The following is a 24,855-nucleotide window of genomic DNA, read 5'->3' on the forward strand; positions in this document are numbered from 1 at the left end:
AAATCTAAATCCAGAAAATTTGAGAAATAGTTGTAATGAGACATAATTCTATTCAAGGGAGCGTTGGCGCCATAGACTGTTCTGTTAAGTCCAACACGAAAAACAACAAAATTCCGTAAATTTCTGCCGGGCACATTACAGATAACTAGCTGAAGTAAGGAAGGACAATCTATGCTGCCAGAGACAAGATCAATAATAAATGTAACCGATAACAGCGTTCTCCTATCGGATAACGATACCAAACTAATTAATCGACAACGAGCAACGTACGACGGAATCAGTTCAGTAAAGTTAAGAGAGCGTAAGGCAAAACGAACAAAGCACTTTTGGACTTTCTCCAGCCGATTTATATGGACTAAATGGTATGATCTCCAAATGACAGCTGCGTATTCCAGTTTGGAACGGACAAAGGCCGAGTACAAAAGCTTATAGGTATATGGGTCTGAAAAATTAGAAGAGCGGCGTTTCACAAAGGCAAGTATTTTAAAAGAATTTGTAATTATATAGTTTAAATGAGTAGTAAAATTAATTTACTATCAAAATACGCGAGTCCACCAACCAATAGCAAGTATCCAAAGGCTTGACCATTTTAGAGTCAGTTACTTTGAAATGCTTGTTAATATTTATATAAAGCCTGTTCATAGCGCAATAATCTAAGAATTTCACTTTGAAGCGCCGATGAATCACGCGAGTCTTTTATTTCAGAATATATTTTAAGATCATCGGCATATAAGAGAAATCTAGACGAGTTGAAACAAAAAGAAACATCATTAATAAACAAGATGAATAATAAAGGACCTAATATGCTACCTTGTGGCACGCCAGATGTAGCAATGAATGGATCCGAGAATACCCCATCTATAGCAACCATGCAACTCCTGTTATGTAAATAAGATTTTATCCATTTGAGGATACTAGAATGAAAACACAGGAATGCAAGTTTCTCAATGAGGATTAAGTGAGAAATTTTGTCAAACGCCTTAGAAAAATCAGTATAAATCGTATCAAGCTGAAGACCATTCCGAAAGCACGAATGGCAATCCTCTGTAAAGACTAAAAGATTCGTAACTGTCGAGCGTGCTGCCACAAATCCATGCTGGTGTGCGTAAATTAGATGTTTCACATGAAAATAAAGTGTCTCTTTTACAATGCATTCAAATAGCTTGGCAACAGACGACAACTTGGATATAGGCCTATAATTTAAAATATCCTTTTTATTGCCACTTTTAAAAATAGGGTTAATAGAAGTGCTTTTCCAATCATCTGTGAAAACCCCTGAAGCTAGGGACAGATTAAAAATAAGCATGAGAGGTTTTACCAGCGAGGTACAATTTTTCAAAAGTTTCAAGGAAAGCCCGTCAACATCAGTCTGAGAAGAGTCTTTGACACTCTTTAAATCTTCGATGACATCCACTGCAGATAATACCAAAGATCCAAAATCTATAGAAGTACACGGTTTATCGTTGAGGCTAACAATTAACGCATCTAGGTCGTTTACAGTCAAGTCCTCATCTGATACAAAGTTCGATAAAAAGAAGTTCGCAAATAGATGGCCAGCCTCACTGATTGATGAAGCTGAGACATTGTTGTAGTACACTGTTTTGGGAATACTCGATACATTTTTTTTAGATTTAACATAAGTCCAGAACTTTTTAGGATTATTCTTAATATTTTTCACACAGTTATTAATATAATTGTCATATAAAAGTTTATTCATAGGTACCCCACAAGGAGACATTCTACCTACGCTATTTTGTGTGATGAGTGTTACCCAGCGCAACTCACAGAGGTTTAGGGTATAAAAACCTTTCGGATGCATTTAGTGCTGTTATGTAAGGAAAACTTCCTCAAACTCTCCTTTGCCATTGGAGAAGCCATATTTACAACATTGTGCAGTTGGGCTAGAAAATGGCAAAGTCGAATTCCTAGAAGGCGTTCAGAACCAAAAGTTACTCAAAGCACAACACACGAGCATTAACATGGAGCTGCACAGCATTCCAAATATCCGTGTTCCTCGGAGGGTAGATACTTGTGGCTTCACTCTGAGGGAAGCACTCATAACTATGTTGCATTTACCACCACTACACTTCTCTACATAAAAAAGTGAAGCTAAGCTTCTCTGTCGTATAGGGGCACACATCTGTAAGCACCAGCTGTTTGATCTGAAGAAACATGAAGAGACAATCAGCTTTATTCGCATTGAGCCGGTAGACTCCAAAGCTCAATCACTCATGGTGAACCATGTTTTCAGAGTCAAATTCCAAATTTTGTTTTGGCCCAACTCCATTCTCAACACTGGACCAGGTTGCATTGAACTCTTTCATATCCAGAAGAAAAGACTGCATGCGCTATGTCCTTACATGTTATAACAAAATTTTCATTTGTCAGAGTGTATAGTTAGAGTGTAGGCAATCCCTAGAAACAATCGGTATAGGGAGAAGTATACATCTATGTTTGGTCCCTGGGAATAATGGAATAGATGGTAATGAAAAAGCGGATGAGCTGGCTAAAAAGGGCCATCCCTCTAGGCATATACAATCCCAATCGCATCGCGCGAGAATAAAAGAAGCCGAGAGGTGCCCATAATCGACCAAGTGCCGGGCTTAACACCGAAGACTAACAAAATTACTCTTATCACTAAAAATAGAGAGTTGTACGCTCATGATAGGCCATCTGATTGAACACTGACTTCTGGCATTACATACTGTCAAATTGCACGTCGGCAGTGGTAGAATTTTAGGAAGTGCGGGTAGTGCACTAGTAGCTGGAGCTTTGACCACGCGAGCGCAGGACACGAATAAAAGACGTGGTCAACCGTTTCGTCCAGCAGCTCGCATTTCCTTCAGCTGCTATTACTGACGAAGCCTCACTTTACATGTAACGCCAGATGGCAGTGTGCAGTTAGTATGCCCATCCCTTTTTGAAGATATGAGCAGCTTTGTGAGCCTAATGTCGAAAAATTTGCACATGCTCTCATAAATTTTGCACCTGCGCGCTTCTATCCACGCTTTTCCTGCTTGATGAATCAATGGATGGATGTCTCCTTTTGATTTCTCCTAACCGGATTACGCCGTCTTCCCTCGATTCAGCGAGTGCTGCACCCTCCTTTCTCAACTCATCGGTATTTTCGTTACCTTCTATCCCTTTTTGACCGGGAACCCAGTATAGATGTATGGTCCGCCTCGAAGTCTCTCCAATGCTTCTCTGCATTCCAAGCCCTTCTTGATGAGGTACTATGTGAGTTTATTGCCTTAATCATCGCTTGACTATCAATGTACATATATATTTCACAGCTACAAATGAAATAGTCTTAGCCATAAGAGGCTATCAAATAAAATCCAAGCCTTACTTGTAACATTAAGGAGTACACATTGACTCTAAATTAACTTTTGAGGGCCACTTCAAGGCGGTGGAAGAGACAATTTTCAAAGTTGGTGGAACCACAATGCGAATAATGCCCAACATCGGCGCCCAGGCGAAACTACATTACGCGATTGCAGCTGAAGCATGTTTTGTCCAGAATCTCTGCTGTCTTCTTCACGCCTACAATTTCTGCCTAAAAGACACTACAGTGTGCTGTAGGATAGTCTGTAGGATCTACTTATTTCTAGATCGACACAGTGAACATCGGAAATGAGCCCTGCCGTTAATATGAAGGCATCGGTATCATGTGTATCCTGTAATTTTCGCTTCCTTGCCCTAACCCTCCAACTCTATGGCAGTCCCAACGTCTCTTTCGAAGCTCAGGCAAGGAGCCATGTAGTCTGCTCGCCCTACAGTAGATGAAGCTATATTGGTATGGCCATATGGCTATGCTGCCTGCAGGCGGGGTATGCAGAATGACATGCCATGCCACTATGCTAATCACTGATAATCTGCAAAACCCCTCTTGTCCTTTGACATAAGTACTTTTTTGTGTGTCTGCTCACCAAACAAGGACCCCATAGTAGATTATGGGAGAAAAGGTACATGCATACAGGGTCCCGGAGGCTTTCCTCACTCTTTCTCCTATATAGTATAGTTCCTAGATGTTTTGTGCTGTACCTTACTGTAGGCTAAACCCTCCCAAATCAGGCCTAACACAATTGAGAGCCTTATATTTCCTAGTAATTAATACAAGATACAGATAATACAGACTCCTAATGTCCAGGCATGTACATCCCGAAGCGCCTGGTGTATCAGTAAACTTTAAAGAGCTAAATGTAAGAAGTTTCTTTAAAGAAAATTGTATTCCAATACGTTCAGTAGTGTCCGAGATAACTTCTTTTCAGTGACTTGCAATTGGGTATTAAATTACAAAACAGCAATTAACAAAATTGTATAGCTGCAAAAGTTGAATACCACAAATACATGCGATATTTATGTTTAAATTGTAAGCAGAGTAAAAAATAAAGGTGTTGCAAGCAACTACGCCTCTTTGCGCATGCGTAAACTTTCAGTACCAAATTTTATGTGTAAGAGATGTATGCGATATGATCTGTTGCTCAAGCAAACCGACTACCATAAAATTTACATGGAAAATGCGGAACTAAAAAGGAGTTTGAGTGTAACAACAACAAGTTGCAAAATATTAACAACAGAAAATTATTGAAAGTATTTTTTCGGTGATTAAGTAATAAAATGCGTAACTAGGCAGCCATGTAATTGCATACCACTTACAGAGTAAACGGTGTAAAAGGTGCTGCTGGCGTTATGTCACGATACGTTTGCTTACGGGCGGATAATGGGGGAATGCCAATTTCATGCATTTATGATTTGGTTAAAATGACGTCACAAGGCCAACACACAAATATGTAGTTTGGGATTGATGTAATAGGGAAATGTATTAACACAGTTTGTTTCTCTTCTTCTTGCTCAACATGTATAGAAAGAATCCACAAAATTTCAAAAGTCCTCTCCAGCGATATGATATACACTTCCACTTTCTTCATCTATAACATGGAATGTCTTAAGAAAATCTCTAACTCTCATTAAGTATTTTTCGAAACATGGATACTTAACACTCGTGAAGTTCGATGTGTAAACGTACATACGTCTAAAAACTGAAATTTTTAAGTTTACTAGCGCTCGCTCAAAGAATGAAGTTAAACCACAATAGAGATAGCCTTAGGTTAGGTTAGGTTGAACTGGCCTGTCCATGAGGACCTCACATAGACTCAATGAGTCCGTAGTGCTCCCAGATGTTTATATAACGACCAAACTGCAAAACCCTATCAAAACCCAGGACCTATGTTATCAAAATTCTGTGTTCTCTTGGCAAAAGCCAGAAGCCTTCTAAGACCTTTGCCACTTGCTTCTTCTAGTTCTAACAGCTGTATCACTCCTAATTGCTGGAGTATAATTTGAAGGCATATGACGCCAGAACGTAGTGTCCAGTTAGAATACCCGTCATGAGTCTACAGTTCTCTCTTTTTAATGATAGAAGCATTTTTGTTAGGCTAAGGCTGTAAGACCTACACATAATCTTCGACACTTTACAGCCCCGCGCTTGAACCCACGCCGCTTGGTCGCGCCTTCTCTTAATCTCGCCAAATCTGATTGGGACGTCTACGGAGCATGCTTCAAGGGATGCGCCCTTTTTAGCTAGTTCATCCACTCTTTCATTGACATATATTCCCTAGCACACAGTATAGATGTATGCTTTTCTCCGTCCCGATTCTTTCCAGGCATTGTTTACACTCTAACACACTTTTAGAGAGGTAGCCTTACCAGAAACAAAAAATGTCGGACCTTTCGAAAAGACCTTATCAGAATTAGCGATACCGACAAGTTATCGTTTAAATATCGACTTATTATCGATGGTGAACTGTTGTCGTCGAGTTACCGGTTTTTATCGGTTTATTATCGCCGAATCATCGGCTTTTTTATTCTTATCGGCTTAATATCGACGTATTACAAATGTGCCGTCGAGTTCATACTGAAGTTTTATCGGTACATATTTCATCAACCGTAATTCATCTACAGCGAATCGATAACATGCCGACAGCAAACTGGTAGATAACAATTCTACAAGAAATTGATTACTCTTCGATATCAAATCCATAACTTTTTGATAACTTTTCGATAACAAACCGACAACTTTCCAATAACAAATTGATGACACGCTATCGAAACTCCAATAAAAAATCAATAACATTCCTATAACAAATCGGAAGATATTGTTCTATTATAGGCTTATGATCGATATAAATTATTATCGTCGAGTTACCAGTTTGTTATCGGCTTTCTATCGCCGAGTCATCGGCTTTTTTTTCAGTATCTGTTTTATAACATGTTTTATTCAACTATAACAAATCGATAACTTGCCAATAAGAAACTGGTAACCATCCGATAAAAATCGATTACTTTCCGATATCAAATCCATACCTATTTGATAACTCTTCGATAATGAGTTTTTCGATAACAAATTGGTTGCACGAGTTAACACCTTTAGACCCTAAGTAGATATATATATATACATATATACATACTAAACACACACACATAATTATTGTTTACGAATTAAAATATCTGTAAGCAATAACAATAACAGTAACAATAACCTTTTTCCCTTTAACAAATAATGAAGAACAAACAAAGAAACATAATCTTGTTTGTCTCATAAGTAACAAAGCATTTTGATAACATTATACTTAACATGTAAACATCTTTCGAATAACAATCTTGTCAATGAACAAACAATATTTAGAATTAGTATAAATAGAAGTAAACACAAAAATGTAGTCAGTTCTGAAAATAAACGAAGATTGAAAGAAGCTTCTGCTTATATTTTTATTTCAACTTCCAACACGGACTCATAACTGGGGGCTCAACCGAACCTTAAGCCTTTTTTCTATTGAAAAAATCAATCCACGGGAAGAAAGACTTCCAAAACTCGTTTATTGAAAAAGGTGGATAAATAAAAATAAAAAAAAAAATCTGAAAAATTGAGACAAAAAAGTGAAGTGAAAATCTGGATACTTTACGGAGACTTCGGAGCGGAAAAAAGCAAAAATCCTACGATGAACACAGAAACATAAATAAGTGTACAATGGAACAACAACTGGCCCAACTAAATGCCCAATTCACCGTACGGACGAACCAGATGCAGCAACAAAAAACGGAATTCATGGAGAAAATTGCCTCACTAGAACAACGAAACGCTCCGGAAGCATTGGTTTTGTACGAAGAGGTAAAACTAAATATTACTGACGCCAAGGATATCGACCTTGAGCTTTTCAAATCCCTACCAAAATTTGACGGGGATATGGAGCAATACCGATCATGGAGATCGCAAATGTGGACATTCATGGAAGCTATAAAGACCTTCCAAGACCACTCCAAATATTACAGTGCTCTGGGAATAATGCGCACAAAAATTACTGGACCCGCTGCTAACGTTCTGACGAACCACAACACCCAATTGAATTTTTATTCAATCATTAATAGATTGGATTATACATATGCAGACCAACGCCCACTATATGTGCTTCTGGATGAAATGAAGCGAATCACATAAGGTAGAAAAACCCTTGCAGAATTCCACAGCGATGTTTCTGAGGCACTTAATTTAGCCCTATCAAAAAATGAGATGTCCAATGATCACAAGGGAATGATAGCATACGCTAATCAGGAGGCAATAAGGACGTTTATTCTTGGGTTAAACTCCAAATATACAAGCGGTACATTGTACAGCCATAACCCAGAAAATTTGGAATCGACATATGCGATAGCTTCTACCATTTTTCACGAAAATGAGAATGCGGAATTCGAGACACGGCCCAGACTAGAAAGTAACAGCAGACGGCATCAACACAGCACAAACCGAAACACCTACTCACAACATAAAGAGGAAAGATATTACAAGCCAAACGTAAGGATGCAGAATCACAACTACCAGGCAAGTAGTTTTAATCAACAACACCAACAACAACACCACCACAGCGACAACAACAACCCACACCTACTCCAATGGACATAGACCAATCCAGACAATTCATGCAGACAACCAAGTACAATAATGCCGTAAGTCAAAATCCTTTTAAATCAAACCATGTATATAAAACAGATAGGGCATCTAGCTACAATAACGCCACTTCTCCGCCAGATAGGAAGTTCAAAAGAATTAACCAATTAAATAGAGAAGATCTAGAGTCAGTGGACGTACCTAATTATGAAGAACAATTTGAAACAGCCAGTACTTTTTTAGGCGAATAAACGGGTTGCATTGCTTACAAACAAAATGCGGCCTAACCGGCACACCCGTTACCTTATTAATTGACACAGGCTCCACTAACAATTACATTAATATAAATTGTAATATAGGAAAATCTATTAAATTAAAACCATTTAAAACCAAAACCTTACATGGTTACTCAATTGTAAATTCTAAAAAAGTTATAACGATGTACGGGCATCATTTAACGTTCTATGAAATAAGGGAATTAAACGACTTTGACATGATACTCGGAGAACAGGGATTACATCAAATGAAGGCAGAAGTTAGGTTATTTGACTATAGCTTGAAGTATCAGAAGAAGATCCTGGCAGCAGAACCAAGGATTAATTATACAATAAATAATGAACAATTTAAAGATCAGGTGGAAGAGCTACTGAATAGAAATAATAATACAAATGGTAAATTGCCTTTTACAACCACAATACAAGCAGCTATCAAGACCGAATCGGAAGACCCTATATGGACAAAACAATACCCATATCCCATGTACGATCATGACTTTGTCAAGAAAGAAATTGAGAAACTCTTAAACGACGGTATAATACAACCAAGCAAAAGCCCATATAATTCACCTATATGGACTGTACCAAAAAAGGGCACCGATGACCAAGGCAAGCCCAAACGGAGAATGGTTGTTGACTTCCAAAAGATAAATTCTCATACGATTACTGACAAATATCCAATTCCAGATATTAATATGACAATACAAAACCTCGGAAAAGCCAAGATTTTTTCCACAATAGATTTAGAATCAGGGTTTTACCAGATTTTAATTAAAGAACCTGATCGAGAAAAGACAGCATTCTCTGTCAACGGCGCAAAGTATGAATTTATCAGAATGCCATTTGGGTTACAGAATGCTCCCTCCATATTTCAACGATGCGTTGACGACATCCTTAGAGAGTATATCGGGAAGTTCGCGTATGTCAACACACTCCACAACAGGATATAAACCCGAAGAAGTTTTTTACAACCGAGACAAATATCCTAATATCAAGGACATACTTGTGGATAAACAAGAGAAACTCCTCAGGCACCATAATAAAAAAAGGAAAACAATTATATATAAACCAGGTGATACAATTTATAGCCGAACAGATCGGCGTAATAAACTTGCAACAAAGTACAATAAACACAAAGTAAAAGAAGATCGTGGGGACACAATCCTAACAGCGAGGGGAAAAATCATTCACAAGGACAGTATAAGGAAAACTAGCACACCATGCAACGAATAGGCTTCCTAATTTTAATAATAGCTACCTACGGATTTTGCGATAAGATCACAGACTTGTCTGGTAAGAAATATGTTCTTACAGAGTTAGATAGTGTATATATCTACGAGAGTTCATCCTACCTTTACCATATATCGAACTTATCTATAATATTAGAACCGTATGAAAAAATTGTGCTAACTAGTTATGACTCAACTCAAAACGAAGAAAAAAATATATAAATTGAAAAAATATAACTTTGAAGTCACAGTTAAAACCATCCGAGTATCGTGCCAAACGTGCCATAAATTTTTTAGGATCAGTATTAAAATTCGTAACAGGAATACCAGATCACGATGATCTTGTAGAAATTAAAACAGGACTTAACCAGCTTATTGAAAATAATAATCAGCAAAGGAAAATAAATTCCAGGTTTGAAAAAATTTTAGCAACACTAAATCCAGAATAAATTTTTGATCAGTCAGTACTTACAGAAATATATAACGAATTATTAACTATTACAAATACCATTAACTTTGCGAAAACAGGAAATTTCTTCTCTGGTACACTTAATTTTAGAGATATACAGCAAGTAATAAAAAACGAAATATATGATATTCCCATAATAAATGTACTAGAATATTCCGACATACACGTATGTACCTTTAATGATGCTATTATTACAATTTACAAATATCCTGTAATAACCGAAAAATGTAAAATGTATAATCTTATTCCATTAGCCTTTAAATATGGAAAATATCAGATTTATAATAGAATTGCTTTATGTAATAATAAATTCACCAACTTATCAAAATGTAAAAATTATGTAGGGACTTATATTTGTAAAAAAGAACCAAATGAAAAATGTACCATTCCTTTATTATTAAAACAAAAAGCACATTGTAATATAATTCAAGAAAATAATATTCCCTTACGAGTAATAGACGACGGTAACATTATTATCGACTATGAACACACATGGAACGGACTTAAAATAAATGGTCCACATTTAATCCAATTTAATTTTAATACAACAATTGATAATAAAACTTATGTTAATCACAAACAAGAAATAAAAAAAGCAATACATGCTCACCAGAATGAAATGGTCAATGTACTAAGAATTCTAAACTCCGAAACAGATTATAAGTTTACTAGCATACAAAAAATGTATAAATTATTAATGCCAATTGAAGAACATCCTTGGAAATTTACTTTATATATGACCATAGCAATATTTATATTAATTTTAATTACGTACTCAATTATAAAATTTTATGCTTATCGGCAATTGCAATTAAATATTAACCGCCAAAGAAACTTCGAATAAGCTTATCTAACCGAATTACAACGAATACAAAACCTAAGCTGTTGAAATGAGGACATTTCATTTTCAACACAGGGGAGAGTTAACACCTTTAGACCCTAAGTAGATAGATATATACATATATACATATATACATACCAAACACACACATAATTATTGTTTACGAATTAAAATATCTGTAAGCAATAACAATAACAATAACCTTTTTCCCTTCAAGAGATAATGAAGAACAAACAAAGAAACATAATCTTGTTTGTCTCATAAGTAACAAAGCATTTTGATAACATTATACTTAACATGTAAACATCTTTCGAATAACAACCTTGTCAATGAACAAACAATATTTAGAATTAGTATAAATAGAAGTAAACACAAAAATGTAGTCAGTTCTGAAAATAAACGAAGATTGAAAGAAGCTTCTGCTTATATTTTTATTTCAACTTCCAACACGGACTCATAACTCACGCCGGCAACATTTCGATAACAAACCACTAGCTTTTCGGTAGCAAATCGATAACTTCGTTTTGATAACAAATCGATAAATTTTGGAAAACACGTCTATAACAAATTGATAACAGATCGATAACGAATTTCGCAACACTCCGATAACAAAGAGGTAGCTTTTCGATCAGTTTTCGTTGATAAACGATAGTAAATTGATATCTTTCCGGTAACAATTCGGTAACTCGTCGATGAAAACGGTTAACACCTCACCGTCCACTCAATTTTTGACTTCTAATCTTTCCTTTGCTCCCCCCTCCTTTTCTTTTTCAATTTCTTCCCGTCCTTTCCCTTACTTCTTTTTTCCTTACTTTTCCTTGACACCACTTCCTTTCCTTTCCTTTCTCTTGCTTGCCTTGCACATCTAAACCTGAAAGGTTACGAACAAGCGTACCCTTTATGACCACTATTGGATGTTTTTCCCAACAAAGTGCGCATCAGATCAGCCCCTCCATTACATAAACCCCAAAAAACCTAAATTTTACAGTCTAATATCAAAATCTTCACATTTCGGTGACTCTTCGGAAGGCTGACAAGCCTGGAAAATATATATAGGTACTGTATCACACTAGCATCAGAGCTAGAGTAGGTTTAAAATAATTTTCCTTGACAATGTCAAAGATCTCAAACCTATAGATACCGATGGGTGCAAAGTGTTCTACGACGTGCGAGCTGAAGCTTCCTTTCTGACTCGGCTACTATTATCCAAGGGAAAGTTCTGGCTATACAGTGGGCTTATTGTTTCTTGTCGGAAAACAAAGTAAGAGGGTGCGAGGTACACACAAGCACTCAGACAGTCAATTCTGCATCGTCCAGGGCTATCAGTGGCTCTAACAAATTGCTTTAAGCTGAAATGAACTGATTTCATTTGAATTTGTGTTCACTGTAACATTGAGGGCAACGAGAAAGCAACCGAATTTGCTGATCACTACCCTCCAAGCTCAAACTAGAGGTTGGTGACTTGCAGAGCCTCTTCGAAGCAAATGCAAGAAACCATTTCGAATTATCTTCTTCTTCTTACTGTAGTGGTAAGTAGACTCCAGCAAGGTTTTATTGGTGCTGATGATCCTTACTGTATATTTATCAGGTATGTTCCTGAAAATTGCACCATTTAGGTACTAGCCCGGCCATCTGAGGAACGATTTGATATGACCTCGTTGGACTGTTTAGGTCATTGTACCCCATCCTAGGATTCGCCATAGTAGGTGAGGTTGAAAAAAGAGTTTGATTAGCTATAAATTACGCTGCCAACCCCTTGAGTGAGTTCGCCGTAACAAAGATGACACTATACTGTTGAAACCATATGTCGTACACTCAAACAATCGCGGTTAATTTAGACTAGTTCCAGGGTTTAATGATATGTTGTTGCTGCTATACTAATTACTTTACACGATATACATCCAGGAATATTCTAAGGCCGAGATTTGTCATTTTTTATCTTCAAATTGGTAGACCTCCAGGTTTTATGACAACTTTGAACGGCGCATGCTTAGGCAGATTCATTTTCTGCGAAGCTTCTCATCGTAAAAACCACAGCCGAATGGCGACCTTTTTTTAGAAAAAAATGCCTAAAATATTTTGATGATTTCTGTCCTGTCCCTAGAGTCGGCGACTATTGGTTAGTTATACGTCTGTTTATCAAACTAGAACCCCATAAAATAGGATTGGCCTCACAAGTGCAGTCAAAATTGAAAGTAACAAAGCTAGCGACAAACGGACAGACCAAAAAACAAATTAAATAAAAAAAAAACTCTTTAAATTTGTAAACCTGCAAAAAATAATGCGACTAATCCCTAAAGAGAGCGGTATCCGATTGATCTCTTTTGTCTACATTGGGGCATAATTGATCCCCTCTAGTCCCTTTTGGGTAATGTTGGGATTAGTCATGTTGAAATATATATAACCCATTTTAAGAAACATAAAAAAGGGGCAACGAAGTGTTTTTTTAGTGATTTGAAATTCATATGGCTAGCTCAAAAAGCATTAAAACGCCAATTTTCCTTCTTATTTAGTATTTATTGTCTTTGATTATTTAATTTGTGTGTGTATCTGTCATCTACTTCAAATGCTTCACTGGTGTAGAGATACTACACACGGGAAATTTTAATCCCATTATTAATGTTGGGAACAGTTATATGTTCCGTTATCCTTCGATGGCGTCATGTAGTGTCATGATATAATAGCTCCGTTATATTCAGTAGCTTGTTATTCCGTTATTTTACGTATAATTGTTAATTTTACTTTAAGTTTTGTTCAATTAGGTATGTATTTTTTTTTTTTTTTTTTTGTGTGGCACCACGCTAGTTATTAATTAGTTTAATTCACTTTCGAGAATTTTACTAAGGCCAGAACCATGTGCGTAGGGTTCTGCGTAATCGAGGTTATTATATATTTAGATATTTTCTGGTTTAAATGATTTACTCCAAGTATGATACGTTTTTCATTTTTAAATTTAATTCTTTTAATTTCGATTCCCGCACTATCCGCCATTTTACTCTCAACCACATGAATAGCGTCCTTTTATAGCACGCGGTTGAGTTGTGGGGAAAAACGAACTTAACGCGACGATGAACAGTGTTTCGTGTAGAACAAGCTAGCTGGACAAAAACAAAGTTCTTATTCCAAGAAAAGTGTAATGAGAAATGAAAGAAAACAAACAAAATAACGGGATTTTTGCTTTTTTTGATATTTTTGCTCATATATATTGAATAATTGAAGTAAGAAGGCAGGAGTGGCCGTAAAATGCGTTGATTAATTTGCAAAATTCTTGTTGAATATTAAGATTCATATTTCTTTTAAGTGAACATTTTTACATAATTTTTTTGATGGATTCTAAGCTAGAAGGTAAGTAAAATTTTTTAATAGTAATTCTTTCGCAATAAGAGTATTTTCAATATATTTAACATTCCGTCATTAAGAAGAAAAGGTATTTTTTCTCTATATTTTTAACTTTAGGAACAAAAAAGTTACATACATCCGCGGACATCCGGGCTAAATTTTACATATGTTATAGTCGCAAGTATTCTCTAATAGTCGAAAGAAAAAACCATTGCGAATTCTTTGCACATCTATTTTTAATTTTTTTTTTTTGTAGATTTAGTTATCTCTACATATCAAATAGGATGTATGTACGTACCAACTCCGACAAGATATTTGAACCTTTAAAGCTGATCTACAAACGGCATAACCAATTCCCTGGTACAGGAAACAAACACGTAGCCATAAAACATACAAAAATAAACGCACAAGGTCAACAAGATCACACCAAAAGCAAAAAGGGGAAGATCATTGACATCAACCTGCCACAACCTACCGCACCAGTCACCAAGGCATAAAAACAGGTACATACAATGGATTGATGAAGATAAACCAAAACCAGGTTTCGGCAATACCAATGACGGCAACACTGCTCGTAGGTTTTTCGAAAATTCTGAGGCTAGTGCTGAGATTACGGGATTGGATGTAACGCTCATCAAAACATTCGACACTATCCTTCGCGCATTAGCATCTGTGTACAATATAAATATCAAAAAACTTGAAAAATTTGCGGTCGAGACTAAAAAACTATACATAGATCTCTATCCATGGTTTAATATGGCTGTTACAGTTCATAAATTCTTAGTGCATAGTACTGATATTACAAAATCAGCAATTTTACCTATTGGTCAACTTTCCGAGGAAGCATAGGAAGCCCGTAACAAAGATTTGAGACGATTCAGGGCTGATAACACACAAAAGCAGTCGCATGAAGCCACGAATAGAGATCTTATGAATATGTTGTTTATAACATCGGATCCTTTAGTTAACAGTTTTAGGGAGATACCTAAGAAAAAATTTAAAAGCCTGACTTCAGAATTCTTAAATTTACTGTCCCCCGATAATGTTGAGGAGTCAATAAATACCCCAGTTGTTTCAAGCTTTCACAGTAGTGTTGCTGATGTTCATGAATATTCCACAAGTGACTCATCCAATGAAAGTGATGATAGCGAATAATAACATAATTATAAAAGATAACTTACCCTATAACTTTTTGTTGGATCAGGTTTTATTCAATTTAAATCTATTGTCTTTTCTACTTTGTATGACACTTTACTTTTAAGTTTTTGTAATAAGTAATTTTCACATAATTATTTACATTGTTATTATTGTTATTGTAATTCACTTTTACATTCCTGACTGGTACTATAAAATAATTCTGTAAAAATTGTAGTGCCAGGATAAATACTCAAATAAATACAAAATATGTATGTACATATGTACAGTCACTCACATAAATAAGTAGACACCCCTTTTTGGATAATTCTTACAATTTTCGCTTTCGCAAATTTATTTTAACTAATTTCCCATAAGAAAATTTGTCACGATCTATAACAAAAACTAAATTATATTTAAAAAATTCGACGAATTTTATAAAAAATTTAAATTTTTTTTTCCGAATTTTTAGAATTTTTTGGAGTATTGAGATTTGTATTCCATTCAATTTAAGTACAATAAAGTAATATTCTTTAGTCCTTTAAATTTTTTTGGATCTATGTCACTTATTCACATGAGTTACTGTATATGAAATAAGCAAATATATGCATATGAAGTAAAATTTTGGAAAAAAATTAAAAAAAAGAACATATGGCTGAAAAAAATGACGTAGTTGTAATAAATGACGGCATATGAAACGGAAAATCTCATAAAATAATTTTGTCCAGCTAGCTTGTTCTACACGAAACACTGTGCGACGTTACAAAACGAAGTGAACGAAGTGAGTTAAAGATAAGTTTTCTCCCATATGGTACAAAGGAGATTGGTCCTATCGTTCCAATTCTGGTATACATGAGTACAATTAGTCTATTCATAGGACACATAGTACAGGTCTACAAGTAGGATATGTAGCAGCACCAACATACACAGCCACACTCACATGATAAAATGCTTGTTCTTGTTCGTTTTTGTTTTTTTTTTTTTTGTGGATGCGATTTGGCACTGTTGTACTTCTTAGGTACAAGAAAAGTGTAGTAGCTGCTAACGAAAACTGCGTAAAATTTTTATCGTAAAATTACAAAGAAATACCCTTATTTACTTTCAAACGAGCACTTAATTACATCTCTCTTTAAAATCCATATGTTTTGGACAATTTTAATTAACAAATTGTGATATTTTATTACCGGGGACGATTGCTAAAGCACGACCAAAACCGTTGGGGGAGGTATTAATAGACGCGTTTTTGCCTCGCTTCCAATAATTCGAATAATTTTTCGCCTTTGGACTACTGATAACAGGATAAAGCGCATCTTTTAATTTCTTTTTCCACTTTTTTGGAAGGGTTATTGCAGTCGACCTCGGTTTCAAACTGTTTTTCGCGGAGAACTTTTGAACGGGTAGAAAAACTTAGCACCCGTGTTTGTATTCTTAATACTGGAATAACTACGCGTCCTCAGATACCCCAATCCAAGACTTTTGTATAATTTTCTATAGGCCCCATATAGGTGCACCACATTTTCATACTAAATTCGTTCAAAAAAATTTAACATCACAGCAACCCACATCTGATATTCCGCTCCTTTTTTGTTTCCCTGCGTCGCTTTCCACGACAGCAACCCCGGTAATTTTGACACTTCGTTTAGTGTCAAACGCATTTTCCACGCAGGTTCCACTGAGTTCTAAAATAGTTTCACACTGACCAAATTGTCAAACGGCAGTGCGTTAGAAAGAAAAAGGAATTGCTCCCTTCTCATACATATCATACTTGTAAACCTGTACTATGATAGGACACGCTCAAACAAAAGGGAACAGTTCAACAAATACAAAAAGACAAAACTGGCATTAGCCGCATATTCCTTTGCGACTCATCCCGGACTCAACCTAGACTAATTGCATTTTTGCTGCTATATTTTCATTCACAGGTGTAGGTATGTATGTGCATATATTCAGAAGTACCTAAATACATACATGAAGTACCTAAATAGTACATGCATATATAACTTTCGCATTTGCGAAATATTTGCTAAAATAACTCCGATTCTGTTACTCATTAACCAAGCAATAATTGTCCATGATTTATTAACAAAACAAAACGCTTTTCAGTATATTCTCGCATTCATCTACTTACATACGTATCTGCTTATTCATATCGGTAAGAGGGCACACTAAATGGGCAAAGAGGCAAATAAACGGAAGAAATCACCGAAACTGGTTCCGTGACTAAGGAAAAGAAAGTGAAAACTATGTGGCGTGTAGAGCTGAAAGACTATGCAATCGTAATGTATTTGTCGGTATTTTTTTTTTGTTGTTGTTGTTATTTCTTTGATTTGCTGCTTGTTTTTTGTAGTTCGAATTTGTAGGCACCGTATGCCATTATTGTTTTTATTACAACCAATATTATTGCTGTTGGATTGTTGTGCATGGTTTTTGTTTTTTATCGTGATCGTTTATGAGGTTTTTGTTCAAATTTTTTGTTTTACAAAAAAAAAATTGTGGAATGCTGATGCACTTACATTGTTGTGTTTTCTTGTGAAGTCTGAATTTGGGTTCAATCTAGAGCTTATAGGGATGTATTAACTATGATTGAGCAACACCAAAGACCCCATCAGAGTTGGGTATCACTTGTCCAAACCTTTTGAAGTCAAAGAAGGCTTCATAAAAGGCATCTCCTTATCGTGCGACTTCTTTAATTCGAAAATTCCAGCAGTAGAATTATTTTTGGCGTATTATAATCATATCGATTGGCCTTAAAAACCGCGCCGTCTGTGCTACCTTCCGTGGCTGGATAAAATGAGAAAAAGTTGAGTGACTTATTATTGTTGATTTTCCGACAGCGTGAATAAATGATGTATATTGGAATGATTTTCCAGCATCCCTTATCAAATTTGGTTTCGAGACAAACCGATTTCGGCGTTGTGCCAACATCAGTGTCCATTTTCGTTCTGATCTGTTGTTGTCGTTTGTCTTGTATTTATAGTTCCTCGGTACACGAGCAAATATTGTCAAAATGGATGTTTGTGTATATTTATATGTATGTGCTGTGTGTTCGTTCAGAACCGAGGGTGATTTTTCTATCGCTTTGCGTGGCTGACTTCGGAAGGTAAAAGTCAGTAATTCTAGTCATTTGACCTTCTTTATGGGTGTGTTGCTTTGGTGCGTTTATTGTTTTGTGTTTATTTGTTGTTGTGTGTTTGTCTGTTGTAGCTATGATTACTTTGTTTCTTGTAAACAAGTATTAAAGGCTCAAATATTGTACATTATCTAGTTAAGTCTTCTAAAATATACCATATCTTAATTACTTACTAACTTAATTGGCGCTTAACCGTTTAAACGGCTATGGCCGTCCAACAAGGCGCGCAATCCGCTTCTTTGCTCTGCCAACTGACGCCAATTGGTCCCACCAAGGGAGTTTAAATCATTTTCCACCCGGTCCGGTGGTGGCCGCCCTCTACCTCTGCTTCCATAGACGGGTTCCGATAGAAACACTTTCTTGGCCGGAGCGTCAACTTTCATTCGCATAACATGACCTAGCCAGCGTAACTTCTGCGTTTTAATTCGCTGGACTATGTTGATGTCTGTGTAAAGCTCGTACAGCTCATCATTAAATCTTCTTCGGTACTCGCCAACGCGTACAGGTCCATAAATCTTTCGAAGAACTCTTCTCTCGAACACTCCCAGAGCCGCTTCATCTGATATTGTCATGGTCCATGCTTCTGCACCATATAGCAGAAGCATGATACCATATCTTAAAATATTGTAAAAAATGTAGCCCAATATAATAGTTTTTAAATAATTAACTATTACCCGGTGCGTTGCAGCCACAGATAAACATATTTCAGAAACCAGACTTTCTATTTTATTTAGTTATAGCCCGTGGCTTAATGCTATCGTACTTTTTTTTCTCCCACTTCCTCTCTTTCTACCTTTTCCTCCTTTTTATTTGTACCCCCTTCTCTAAACTTCCCTCTTTCCCTACGTCCTCTCATCAACCTCCCGCTGCCTTTTTTTCTATACTTCTATGCTTTCTATGCTTATAGAAGTACACAATTTCGAGCAAATCGCGTCATACATATTTTGGAGTAGGTCGGTCCACTTTCCGAATGGAAACTTAGGTTAACTATGATTCGAGTCAAAAATTCCAGAAAATAGTAAAAAACATTAAAAAAGAAATAGCGATCATAGAACACAAGGTCAAGAATATCTCTTATATATTTTGGTTCCAGTTGGGGGCGGTTAAGGAGTAAAATATAAGAGTAAAAATAAAGATCTGTCTATAGAAAAATATTTTTGCGCGATTTACCTCCGAGGAGATTAAAGTCGAGCTTCTCTTCCAATTTGCCTACTCCTTTTAATTTTACTTTTAAATTGGCTGATCGGAATCTACATCCTTTACACCTTTACGAAATACACTCAGAGTCTTTGTCAAATCATATATGAACACATTTAACATTCCAGGCCATACAACCCCAGATCTACATATATCCGGAAAAGTAGCATCAACACCGATAACACTCTCCAAAACCTTCGGGGAATGTGTTCATCGTTCATACAACAAAAACAGCAGAAATTTATATATGATATCGTCTACTATAACTCTGCAGCTAGTTTCCTTAGTTTCGTACTAGCGCAGAGTTATTAATATAAGAAATGGTAATAGCTCTAGTTTTGTCCCCTCGCAGTGCTTTCAATTGACGCCTTTACCATTGTGATCTCCCACGAAATTGCATTTTCTTTTTTTGCAGACCTTTCGAAAGCATTCTTAACTGGTTTAGTCGTAGGTGGTTCTAAAAAAGTCTGTGCCTTCGCTTAATTAATTTAAATTCATATAGCTCTGTTTGAAAATTTTTTAGAAGTGTTACTTGGCAATCCTACAAACATATTAACAGTTGGCAACCACTAAAGAGATACTACCGTTTTGTCCACGAAGCGAGTTTTATTCGAGTCGTCAGAGAAGCAAGATATACGAACATGCAGAATTATCGAATTAAATATTAAATTCATGTATACTCAAAGAAGATATTGCGTTATTATATTTCCAACCATTTGACTTTCAATTAAATGTCATTTGCCTTCCATGCCGTCCATTGACAGAATGATATTTGGTATTTTATCTAAATCTGATTACAGTTTCCTTATCAAAACGCAAATAAGTCTAAGGGGTCATTAGGAATAATGAAAAATATTGCGGTTTGTTCTTTGGCCCTCTTTTCTGTGCTAAATTTTGATTAGTTCACCAAATGCTAATTTTGTTCTTAAAGCCTCTTTGAAGCGGTCTTTAACCTGTGAATGAATGAGATTGTCATGTTTGTTCTGTTTTGAGAAGTGGATTAGGTAAGTATTTTTTTCTGAGTGCAAAAAGGAGAAATTGATAATGAGACCTGATGTTATGATCAATCACAGCACCGTAGGTCTTGCAAGTAATCTAGGCCAAGCAGCTCGACAGCATTGACCTCTCAAATAAATCAATTATCAAACAAGCTGTCTGTTTTTGAGAGTCTGATACGCTGGTTGGTTACTGGGCTGCCGGTATACGAGCCCAAGTAACACACGAGAATGTAAAGTTAAAATCAGTTTAGCTCTTCACACTGATTATTTTAAAAGTAGCTGTAGACATAGCTAAAGTCGTTAACTGGTGCTAATTGACAAAATAAAGGGCTATCACATGGTTCCTCCCTTGGTCCTCCCAACGTAGTAGGATAATTAGTGTATTCGATACTCAAATATCATACTTTCTGCGTTTTTTTGTTTTCAAATTTATTTGTAGTAGAGAACCCGACCTTAATTTGCAGTTTTTGTTAAGTTATTCCAATTGGTTCTTTGGACTGTTCGAGAAAAAAGTCCTGTCGACGATTTATGGTCATACCAACCGCTACGTCATGTTATGTCAATGCACGAAAAGGAAAGTATTCCTATCGACACCCATATTTGGAAACAGCTGAAAGGGGAGACGTCTGCCAAGAAGACTTGGCATCTCTTTGTGTTCGTAATTGGTATCAGCTATGTTTTGAAATAGGGATAGTTAGCCTGATATTTTGCGCATCTTCAAAATCTTCTAGACGTTTACGCGCCAATTGATTATGACGACAACATTTCTTCATCTTTCTCCTTTCAATCCAAAAAAAGCCACCAACATAATGGCGCACAGTCGTAGTTTATGGCTCTAAATTAAGTCGAGCTTTTTGGAAATTGCAAAACTCTTTTATTTAAGTGTGAATATGCGCCAATAAAGCTAACTTTATAAAAAAAATTCCAATAAATTTATTTTATGGAAGAGTTTCAGTCCGCTGTTTACTGTGTTGATCCAGAAATAAGTAGATCCTACAGTGAAGAAAGCAGCAGAAATGCTGGACGAATCGTGCTTAAGCTGCAGTCGCGTCAATATATATATTGATAGTCAGGCTGCGATTAAGGCAATAACCTCACACAGTACTTCATCGAGAAGAGCTTTGGAATGAAAAGAAGCTTTGGAAAAACTTCGCTCCATACGTCTTTACCCAGGTTTCCGGTTATAAAGGGATAGCAGGTAACGAAAAGGCCGATGAGTTGGCAAAGGAGGGTACAACACTCGCTGAGTCGACGCTAGAGATCCCAATCCGTTTAGGAGAAATCAAAAGGAGACAGGAGTTGCATATGATCCATCAAACAGGAAAGGCGTTGACAAAAGCGCGAGGCCGCAAAATTTCTAAGATCATGTGCAAAGCAAAAGTGGCTCATATCTCTGAAGAGAGAAAACTTATACGCATACTGACTGGACACTGCCTTCTGGCGTCACATGCTTATAAGTTAGGCCTTGTCAATAACAGCAACTGTAGGAAGTGTGAGCTGCAGTAAGAAACGGTTGAGCACGTTCTGTGTTCGTGTACTGCTCTCGCCAGATGAAGGCTGCAGCTATTAGAGGCAGCAGAATTGCCAGATATCGAGGCAGCAATTAAGCTGGATCCTAGAAGTTTGCTAGTATTTGCCAAGAGGACGGAGTTATTCTATAACATATATCCTGGCACCTGATTATGGCCCTTCCGTTTGCTCGTCAAACAAATTCTGGTAAAACCATGGACACATTCAGTCAATGTCAGGTCTTTATTGTTCGACCTAAACTAACTCACGGTTATCGTACGATGATCAAATATTCGGAGGCTAAAAAGAACGAACGATTTTAAAAAAATCACATCCAGTTCAAGTTCTTGTACTCATAGCGATTAATTAAGGTACTTCCCGTAGGTTTCGGGAAATGTTACAGAACTAACCCAACAAGGGGAACAAATTATATGACCACCATGAATATGGAGCAAATGACTGGAAGACGAAAAAGGAGAGCGGAAGAGCGGAGGAAGAAGAGTATGAGATAAAAACTTCTTAAAATGCATGCAGATATACCAAAGTTATTGTGGAACAACGTCTGCACGTATTGCCTCAGTGAAATAAACCTGCAGGTTCGTTGCTTAAGTCTTTTGTAATGAAGTGAAAAGCTAAATGGTAGTTGTTGACGTTTTGAAACATTTGGCCTTGAAACTGCTTCTGCTATTGGGTAAGGAATATTTTTTGACAAATAAAGACTATTAGCTCCAATATTTTATTTATTTAGTAGCTCAAAAATATTGAAAACGACTAGACCGGGCGCTTAAACGCACTCAAAAGTATATGCGAGTGTGACTGAAATGTGGGTGTAAAGCGAAATATGTAAATTTTGCCTTTTATTAACTTTCGAGGTTTCTTTAGTAATAAAAAATTATGTAAGCCAAGTGTTACGCCTGAGTCAACAATTTGTGGCCCTGTTGCATTTAAGGCAGTTAGTAAGAGTAGGAGTGAAGCAAACAAATACGAAAAGTAAATATGTCTGGAGAAGCTACTTACCAACACATATGAATAGTAAATTTGTTGTGACAAAGCGCATTTAGTCTGAAGCTTCAGCTGGTTTTTAAAAGATGCCGTTTTGTGCAATTTTAACAGTTGTTTGGCGCTCCTACAAGTTGTTCAACTTTTTTGATGGTATTTTTTTTTTTTTTTTTTTGTTTTTTTTTTTAATATTTTCGCTGTTACTCAATAGTAAATGGAGTTAGAGTATTAAGCGATAAATGAAAATGTTGTTTTGCAGGAAGAGATTTGTGAGATGATTGCACTTTTTTTTTGCTTTGAAAAGCCACAACACTAAATTAGGCAGCTGTTGTTGGGTCTTCCAAGCAGCAAGTTTTTTTTTTTTTTTTTGCAAACCATCTGACCAATAAAGCAAAATTCAATGTGGTAGTTTTAGAAAAAAGCTTAACTGCTTAGTTGGTAGTTTGTTGATTTCTTAAGCCGGTCATGTGCATATGTGTGTGTAATGAATCTACGAGCTCTTCATTTTGGCCTTCATTGGATGCGCTTTTGAGTCAATTTGTTTGTTGTTGACAATGAAAATGAAAGTGATTTGCTGCTAAATTTAACTTGGTTGATTATTTTAAGCACTTAAACTCTGATTTCTATTATTTGTGTTTTTTTCGAATTTGGTATAATTTATAACGAGCTTGTTTGCTTAATAATTTTGCAGCTTTTTTGTTTGTTCACTTATTATACTTTGTTTATTTATTTGATGCAATAATTTATGGAGCAACCAATGTTGTTGCTATTTTCGTTGCAATGAGCCAATTTAAAAGTCAAATAAACTTTTAAGTTTATTATAATTTCGCGCTTAGTTTTTAGTTTTACTTGTTGTTGTAAAAACGCAAACAAAAAAAATCATAAAAAATTTAACGCACTTGTATAAGCAACTATTATTTTCACCAGCTTTATATTACCATAAAGCAAGAATAATAATCACAACAACTAAAATTCCTTTTTTTTTTAACTACAACGTCAACAACTTTTATAATTTGGCCGCATATTTGACGTTATATTTTTTGTTGTTGTAAATTCCAAGATATATTTTACCATTCAAATAAACAAACACTATGCAGTTTATCGAAATTAAAATTTTTTTATTTGCATACACAATCTAAAAAACAAAATATTAAACGTGCTGTATCTCTTTTAAATATTTATCTTTAATTTTTTTTAGAAATTTTTTGTTTCAATTTCATATTCAGCGCACCATACTCGAACCCCTTCCGTTGTCGCCTGTTGCACATTACCAACTGAATTTTACGGCAAAATTATTTTGAATTTTGTCGTTGCCGCTTTGTTGGTTGCGATCTATGTATTCACTGTTGTTATTGTATAAGCTCAGCTTGCGCATGTGCACATGTGACGCTGACTTATGGCGTTAAGCTTTTGCGCAGGCGCAATGGTTAGCTTCGCCTTTTTGCTGTTTCCAACTGTTTATAAGCTTCGAAGTAACTGCTAACGCCACCATTCGGTTATTTATTGTTTCTGGTAAAAATTTGACTGCGTTTATGACTTTAAATTGGGTTTTATGCTTTTACAGCTTACAGTGAAGCATTATTCGTTAAACTTAGGGTCACGAAGTGTTCGAGAAATCAATCAAATGCATTTCTCGTTTTACGCGAATTTTGGCATTCTTGTATTTACAGATTTTCCACACTTCCATCTCTTATTCGTTCCTCGCATTCTTTTCCACCATCTCTCACCCAGTCTCCTTTTCCATCACCTTTTTTCCACCATTATCACTTACATATCTGCTTTCGCTCTAC

General features: G+C 36.1%; 1 protein-coding gene across 4 annotated transcripts in view; it reads right to left on the minus strand.

The window, feature by feature from the left end:
- Window positions 1-24,427, minus strand: part of LOC137233963 (serine proteinase stubble-like) — a 35,388-nt gene extending 10,961 nt beyond the window's left edge. The window contains exons 1-2 of one of the 4 annotated variants that reach the window (XM_067757534.1): window positions 24,137-24,427; window positions 23,084-23,262 (exon numbers count right to left, since the gene is read on the minus strand). In XM_067757534.1, the coding sequence (XP_067613635.1) occupies window positions 23,084-23,123 (40 nt within the window). In that variant the 5' untranslated portion in view covers window positions 23,124-23,262; window positions 24,137-24,427. Of the gene's footprint in view, window positions 1-23,083; window positions 23,263-24,136 lie in introns of those variants that run through there. The other 3 variants (XM_067757543.1, XM_067757554.1, XM_067757559.1) reach the window with 3 other exon arrangements.
- Between the last annotated feature and the right edge of the window lie 428 nt (window positions 24,428-24,855).

Source organism: Eurosta solidaginis, chromosome 1 (assembly GCF_040869045.1).
Source record: "Eurosta solidaginis isolate ZX-2024a chromosome 1, ASM4086904v1, whole genome shotgun sequence".
Taxonomy (NCBI): domain Eukaryota; kingdom Metazoa; phylum Arthropoda; class Insecta; order Diptera; family Tephritidae; genus Eurosta; species Eurosta solidaginis.